The sequence below is a fragment of the Epinephelus moara genome, chromosome 24, assembly GCF_006386435.1.
Source record: "Epinephelus moara isolate mb chromosome 24, YSFRI_EMoa_1.0, whole genome shotgun sequence".
In the NCBI taxonomy this organism is placed as follows: domain Eukaryota; kingdom Metazoa; phylum Chordata; class Actinopteri; order Perciformes; family Serranidae; genus Epinephelus; species Epinephelus moara.
This window is the reverse complement of record NC_065529.1, coordinates 8,686,434-8,695,067: the sequence shown is the minus strand read 5'-3', so window position 1 is coordinate 8,695,067 and position 8,634 is coordinate 8,686,434. Positions and strand designations below refer to the sequence as shown.

At 39.1% G+C, this 8,634-nt stretch overlaps 1 protein-coding gene across 1 annotated transcript in view; it reads right to left on the bottom strand.

Annotated features, from left to right (window-relative positions):
• Positions 1-5,820: 5,820 nt before the first annotated feature.
• nampt2 (nicotinamide phosphoribosyltransferase 2) overlaps positions 5,821-8,634 on the bottom strand; it is a 26,198-nt gene continuing 23,384 nt past the window's right edge. The window contains exons 9-11 of the mRNA XM_050039342.1: positions 7,613-7,753; positions 6,837-6,962; positions 5,821-6,678 (exon numbers count right to left, since the gene is read on the bottom strand). Of these exons, the coding sequence (XP_049895299.1) occupies positions 6,517-6,678; positions 6,837-6,962; positions 7,613-7,753 (429 nt within the window). The 3' untranslated portion in view covers positions 5,821-6,516. The remainder of the gene's footprint in view (positions 6,679-6,836; positions 6,963-7,612; positions 7,754-8,634) is intronic.

The window sequence follows — 8,634 nt, the reverse complement described above, 5'->3', positions numbered from 1 at the left end:
AACACAGTGTGTACTCATTTTGTGTGTTTTGTGTGATCTCTGCTCTTGTGAGATTTCAGATGGCTCTGTGAGACTGCGGCCATCCCGCTTCAACACTGCATTGTGGTCAGATTCAGAGATGAATCCATTGCACTTTTTTTTTTGCCACAAAACAAAAACAGTAATGTGTTATTTCATTATAACATATCCATACTGTACGTAACATGATATTTGATATTTGATAAACACCAGAAAAACCACAGATGGGGAGCAAAGGTAGGAAGGAAAGAAATTCATATGAAATGTAGTTTAATTTTGCAACTGCAGTCTTAAATTTGAATTCAGACAGTGATTATAAGAAGGAGTGAAAGTTCAGACTGGGACAAGCTGGCAAGCAGCCCTGAATCTCGTAAGTGCAGAGCTTTTCATTTGTCCATCATTTATGGGATTTTTGTTTTAGCTTGATGGTCATGAAACAGTTTGCACTGTGGGAACAAAAATTAAACTATGAGCAAAATGTCTTAAAGCTTAATTGTGAGAGCTAAATAATGAAGACTTTGTTGACATGACATACGACCAATGTGCAAACCTCTTAACATGACTTGTAAATTTATGAAGTCATATTTCCAAATTCACAGTTGAAGACTTGGATCATAATTGGGAAATAAACACACACTTGGACAGCTATGAATCTAACTTGTGAAGACTTGTGAGAAACAGCACTTGACACAACAAAATGACATTCATAAATGCATATTCAAATGACCATGGCTGAAAGCTATGTGGCAAAAATGAGCTGCTGGGTGCCAGTTAGCCCCGTGCTTCTCCCAATGTCCACGTTGACACAGAAAGAACATGCTCACTCTACACAGAAGGTCCAAAACCCTCTTGTCACCTCTGGCTGTGAGGCAACAGTGCTAACCACAGCTCCACAATGCAAACTCAGATATTCCAATTACATCTTTGAGTCTTGTGATTTGGATGACAGGACACATTAAGTCAAGTTCAGGTACCTCTACTCCTTTTTTTTCAGTTTAGTGGTGTTGGGATGGCTGGGGCCTTTCTGTGTGAAGCTTGGATGTTTAGCAGCATGGCTTTTTCCAGTATCATCCTGCAGAGCCAGAGAGCCACCGTTTTTGTGTCCGCCTGTCTTTCAGAGACTATAGATGGGTAAGTATTTAAGCTAGTGATGATACTGGTATCATACAAAACTAGAAGACCTAAGGAACCCAGTGGTATCAACCAGGTTATAACACCTTCTCAGGAAGGGGGTTAAAAAACTCTATAAATTTAGAATAAATTTTGGCAAAGGAAAAACAGCATAGCCATTTTCACAGAGGTCTCTTCAATCAGTCAATTTTATTTATAAAGCCCAATATCACAAATCACAATTTGCCTCAGAGGCTTTATAGCATACAACATCCCTCTGTCCTTTGGACCCTCACAGCAGATGAGGAAAAACTCCCCCCCAAAAAACCCTTGAACGGGAGAAAAAAAAAACCTTAAGGGACCTTAAGGTCCCACTTCCATGTAGCATATACTGTTGACCTGCTATCTCCCCCAAAAGATGCGATGACTGCCAGCATTTGTAAGCCTGATCAGCACCGGTGGAAGTATGAAATTGTACATAAAGGAGACTGAACCCTTTTTCACGGCCTCTGGGGGAGAGACGTTCACCTTCAGTATGGTAAAATGTGTGGGTTCCACTTTCTTTCTTTTTTTTTAAAAGATATTTTTTAGGGCATTTTGCCTTTAATTGACAGGACAGCCAAGTGTTAAAGGGGGAGAGAGAGAGGGGATGACATGCAGCAAAGGCCCACAGGCTGGACTCGAACCCGGGCCGCTGCAGCAACAGCCTTGTACATGGGGCGCCTGCTCTATCCACTAAGCCTCCGACACCCCGTGGGTTCCACTTTCTGGTCACTAAGTGTAATAACACCCTCTGCCTCTCTAGTGTTTTATGGACAACTTTGCAAGTTTTCAGGTTTTTTTTAATCTTACAAAAGGTCAGTTTTTAAAACACAAACAAAATCAAAGGTACAGAACATTTAAAAGATACAGATAAGTTAAAAGCAAGTTTTTTCAAGCATTTTCAAAAGTATATTTACAAAATATCATTTCATGAAGTATATGATTAGTGCCGTTATCACACAGCAGGTAAACCCTATGTTCAGTGTTGGCCGCAAACTGTGTCCCTATAGACCAGTCATCAAGAAGGAAATCAAATGCAAACAGGCTCCGGCCTGCAGTCTAAAACTGAATGTGATTCAGGTTGAATTTGTTGCTGATTATTAAAATAAAAAAAAACAAAAAAAAAAAACAAGCCAATGCATTACACAGAAAATAGAGGGGCATGAAAAGAGAGCAAGAAGGATAAACACTTACAATGATCAGGCCCTGAAGAGCCAACAAAAGCAGCAGTAGCTTTGGAGTCATTAGTTCAATACATAAAAATACAGCAGCAGACTATCTGGTCATTTAATTTGTCAGCACTTCTATAGCTCACTAACATCTGTTGTGACTGACAGAACCAGATAGTTTCTGTAAAAGAAGGCAGCATTTCCTACAATGCTACCTGCCCAAAATAAAAGAAATGAGCCACTTCAAACTTCAGTATATCTTACATGATACAGTGAGCTGTTTAAGGCAGGTAATCAGGTGACACATTTACATGCGCTACATCAGTGTGAATACACAGTTTACGTGAAGATACACTGGTTTGTCTGCAAAATTATTTGAAGTAATAATGCCCCTTGTGTGGAGGTGGTGGTGAAAGGCATTCTGGGACATTAAACACTTCTAACCAAAGGAAGCAAGGCAAGTTAAAGGAAGGTTGGTGCATAGGAGTGGAGGAAGGCAGTGGACATCAGAGACTGACGCAGCCTCACTATATGTGACTAAAACTTTGATCCCATTCATTGTGTATAGGAAGCAACTGATTGCACGCAGTATGCTGGAACACTTGTGATACAGACCATGCTGGTGTTGAGAGGAGAGGGTGTGACAATTTGAAACATTTAAACAGTGCTCACATCATGACAGCCAATCACGCTGCAGGCACAAGCAACTGGTGAGACAGGGCGTACAAGAGTTTATTAGGACTGGGGGGAATAAAATTGATACAGCATAGTATTGTGATATTTTGTTTGGCAATATTGTATCAATACATGGATGTCAAGTATTGATTTTTTATTAAATAAATTATTAATATTCCAAACACAACTAAAACTTTTGATGGCTTGCTAGAATAATTACATCAATTGCTTTTTCAGTCCTCTGGATACATTTTGCTGCAATAAAAATGACTTAAGTGAGAAACTTTATTATGTAATATTGTATTGTGACTTTTGTATCATGATAACATCGCATCTTGGGGCCTCTGGTGATACCCACCCTTAGAGATTATGCGAACTGGTTGCGTATAGTGGGGCTGCACGATGACTATGAATACAGGATTATCAGAGTAAATGTTTCCTTTAATGTCCATAAGTCGAGGTTCATCAGCCAATCAAATCAGATTTTCAACAAAATATTTTACTCTATATTCTCTATAACAGTATCTATTTGAATTATTCCATATAAGGACATCTTACATAGGCAGCTTCTCCAGTACAGATCCAAATTGTTTAATACTGACTACTCAAGCATATCTGACATCTGGTTTATTGTGCTACATAATGCAGTCATTGTAGCAGTGCACAATATCAGGCCTGCATTAGATTTAGTAAAGGCAGTTTGATGTCCAGTCTGTCTCCTAATGTTTATCCGCACCACAAATGACTCAGTATAAAAAAAAAAAGTACTAACAGCTAAGGATACAAATAATAAATAAATACAAATCACCTTTAAATAAAATTCTGTCAACATTGTGACTCTGTTTGAGTTGAGTGTTTGTTTTCTTTTGGTTCAAACTTCAGAGAAGAAATTCCCAAACTCTTGATGTTAAAATCACAAGCATCATCACTAAATGCATCATCACAGCATCAATCGTGTATGTTACTTACTGAAATATTCAAAACCACATGATCAAACTAATATTTATCTGGTCAATTTACAAGAAGCTGAGATGACATTGTTGTTGCACCCCATTCAACACCTTTCAGCCAATCACATGACCTCTGTCTCGTAAGAAAGACGCCTCATCAATTGGGGTGGCAGTAACTGTCAGTGGGGAGTTGGCTTAGGGTCCTGAGGTTTGCTGGATCAAGTCTGGAATTTTGACTGGTAGCTGGAGTGTTTGTCTCCTGGGCACTGCCAATGTGGCCTTGAGCAGGGCACCGAACCCCTAAGTGCTTGGGGCTCCATCCTGTGAGGCAGCCCACTCACTCTGACGTCTCTGATGTCCTGTTTGTACATGTGCATATTTGACTATACAGTGTATAACAACTGAGTTAAAGAAGTGGCTGTTGTTAGTGGGCCCAGTGCACTGACACAGAAACTCCCATCTCATATTATTTCTGTGGTCCCTAGCTATCAGGAGCTAACACTGCTAACACTGGCTCCTCACTTTGATGCTAACTAATTATCTAAGCTATTTAATATACCAGAAAAAGATTTAGTATGTGCCAATACACAATTGGTCCAATGCAGTATGCCAAAAATACCAGGATGTTCTGCTGCATCTGGTTGCATTTTACAGAATGCAAGCCCGCATGCTTTTCTGGCTATTCTGACCCATAGTCCTCAGGGCAGCGGAAGATGCGTCTCATCAACGGAACCACAAACAGATGACAGCTTGAGAGCTTGTTGAAAGCTGACAGATCGACGGATGACGGCACATCCAAGTGACTGATGACCAGTTGAATAATAACAACAGGAATATGATCTGTTTAAGTGAACAAAATAGCTAATTATACTACTAAAAACAAAATGACATAACTATGAAAAAACAACTACAGAGAAATGTTTATGTAATTTTACTATGGTGAATAAAAATATTTTAGAATCTACAATGAATACATTTATCAATTAAAACTTAAAATTTAATTGCATTGCAAAGTATCAACAGCAGAGCTCTTAGAGTTGACCTCCATCTATGGCGAGCTTTGGTAAATGGCGTTTTCATATCCAAGTTTTTATCTCCACGGTAACGGACATGTAAGCAAGAGGGTCAGAGCTCAAGGCCCAATGTCAGGATGAAGTAGTACGATTATGTGCATACCACATGCACCAGTATGTACTGTGTTAGGGCAGCTGCCGTACCTACTGCAAGGAGAAAGTGTGTGACTTGGAGTGCAGCTTTAGTTACTGTGTTTATCTGCAGCAGTGTAGCCTGTAGTAATGATATGAAATATGATAAGGAATTACTCTGACATTGTTGTTCATTCTCAAACTTTGTTCCACTAATGTACCCTCTCTGAAATATATATTCTTTTTAGGCAAGGACCCTCTGACCAGTGCAAAACATTTTGGGCAAAAACAGAGAGCACCAATGTAAATGTGAAAGTGATGGCCTTTGATGCAGCACTTGACAGTTTATGGCAGTTACTGAAAACAGGAATACGGAATATAAAATGTGGTTTATTAAACTAGGAATTATGCATTACTCATATTTTTAAATGAACATTAAAAAAAATCTCAAGTACCCCCTGCAATACACCAAAGAACCCCTAGGGGTACCCATACCCCCATTTGAAAAACAGTGCTCTAGCTAACAGGAGCTAGCTGGCTAAATGTGGCCACAGTAGTTGAGCTTGCTGGCTCAAGAGAGGCAGGGGATATGTGATTGGCTGAAAGGAGAGAGGGTGGTGACATCACGATTGTCATGAAAAGTGACTGCGATTGAGTCATTGTTATGTGATTATGAAATACAAAAAAATCAATTAGGGAAAGGGCATTTAGAATAAAACATGTCTGTAGTTTAATCAAATGAATAAAACTGATGATTAATGATGAAATTACATCTTTATAATAATAAGTTGAGTTTCAACAACCTTCAATTATTTCACAAATTATTGGTTCATTTATATATTTTACACAATGTATTCATAGGATTATTCATTTCATGATATATTTTTTTATTTATTCAATACTAAACACTGGGGTTTCATAGTGTGCTTTGTGGGCCAGTGGCATCAGAAATCAGGAAATAGAAACAACAGGTATGACTTCATTGACTGTGATTTTGTCCAAACTGAGGCAGTGCAGCAGAATCTGCACTAGTGATGTGATGTCTTCATTTACAAACTGTACATGACTTGTGTTTCAAAAACACAAACCAAAGAAGGGCTGCAGCAATATATAACTGTGCTGATATATGATGCTGACAGTGACCTTTAATTAAATATTAGATATCAAACACTAGTGCTATCATTAGCAAGTGTAACCCATACTGCATGATTACTATAATCAATAATACTGTTCATATTTTGTCATAGTAAATGTTAGTGTCTTGTGAGAAAACAGCTTTTCACTCCCCGTTAACATGTTCAGTTTATACTTGGATGGGTGTCTTTTGAAACCACTGCAGTGTTCATTTCACTGCACCCTGTTAAAACATTAAGTGCTCTATGCACTGTGAAAGGCTCTGTGGTTGATCTAATGAATGCCGTTGATGATGTGATTGTGCAGCAGCTCCTTTTCATGGTTGTGCAGGGTGGGGTTCACCTCCTCATCCCTCAGCCGAGCGTTCTTCCTGATCTCCTCCAGGGAGTAGTCCAGCACCAAGCTGCCATTCTCAAAAACAGTCACCAGCAGGTCCTGAAGAATACAGAGCACACACACACACACACACACACACACACACACGCACGTATCAACTGTAAATAAAAACAGAACACAAAGTACAAAGAAAAGATATTACACAGATATAAACACACATTGTTAGTCAGAGTTAAAAATAATATTGTCCGACTAACCTCCTCAGGTTTGCCTGCTCCTCTCTCTATCGTCTCTAAGAAGCCATCTGAGTTTCTCCTCAGTGATAATCGACCCCTCTTTGACCCCTTGGATGGATCAGTCACCGGCTGCTTGTACACGTCCATCTGGAAGAACACGTGCAAACAAAACTAGTTAAAAGAACTGAGGGAAATCATCTGCACCAAATTCTCATGAGCACAGTGACAACCAGTCTCTGTGGGGGTAACTGTATATGTGCCATACAAGAAAACATCTCTGGTCTTTTTATTCATTTTCTCCAGATTTCATTTTCTATCAATATGCCCATTACAGATTGTACAGACAGTATATTAAGAATTAATACCATGAAAAAAACATGGTGGGTGTGGAAGGTAACGGTGTCTTTTAGCCTAATAGCGATGTATTACAGAGCCACACACAGACAGTACAGTAGCTTTAGAAGTGACAAATATTTAGTCATACAGGGAAGATTTTTTTATTGCTCCCTATTAATCTCTATCAAAAAATACTCACATGCCCATATATACACAAAACAGGTAAATATTTTCTTGTTCAGAAATGAGGGTTAAACTATAAGAGCCAGGCCCAGGTTAAAGGTCAAGTTGCAGACTTGTTTTAGTCTATCAAGGATTTTTGTTAATTATTTCACTGGGCAGATGATGTCAGCAATTATCTGTAACTGTTCATCTGTTAAAGTCAGTAAATTAAGCTTGAAAGTCACTTAAGCATGGTTAATGTTGCAGAGCCCATGTCAAGTCAGAACCCTTCCACTCACCCCCTTGCCGTTAGTCTCCACATAGCTGCACTTGAAGGCACAGCTGAGCGTGTCTCTGTTGAGTTTCTGAAGCAGAGCACTGCCACAACCAAAGAAGACATTTTCAGCACTCCAGCCTTCATCACTCAGCTTCTTAAGGATCTACAGAAAACAGAAAAAGGAAGGCTTCAGATTTCTTAATCACTCATTTGCTAAACCTACAATTAAAAACATATTTAGAGATTATTTTTTTGGGCTTTTTGCCTTTAATTGACAGGACAGTGTGTCAAATGGGGAGACAGAGAGAGAATGGGGACTGACACGCAGCAAAGAGTCGCAGGCCGGACTCAAACCCGCGACCACTGCAGTGAGGCAATGCCTCTGTACGTGGGGCGCCGGCACTATCCACTACGCTACCGACGCCCCATAATTAAAAACATTTTTAAACAAGACAGTGGAACTATAACTATCTAGCTGGCAAGAAAACTGCAAAACTTTGCATCAGATTGACGTTATAAAACATACAAACCTTGATTTGAATCATTGTTTGGACCATGACAATCCTCTAAGTACATGATTCAAATAGACTTTGGATCTTGAGATCACGATTCAATTCAATTTTCTATTTAAAGTTTTTTTTGTCAGCACTGAATGCTATGCCATTATTATACAACAGTTAGTTCCGACCGAGTAATTTGATTGGACGAGAGGCATTCCGTGAGTGCTGATATAGAGTATAACATCACTGGGACTTGTAACAGTAAAATCACTCCGCTCACAGGTGTTATAAATATAAATACAACCGTTAATTAACCAACTGTCACACTCGCTACATTGACGCAAACTGACACTANAGAGTATAACATCACTGGGACTTGTAACAGTAAAATCACTCCGCTCACAGGTGTTATAAATATAAATACAACCGTTAATTAACCAACTGTCACACTCGCTACATTGACGCAAACTGACACTAGCGTTACACCAAGAAGATGGATATTTTCCCCAAAATTACATTTGAATTAAATTATGAGTGGTCGTCA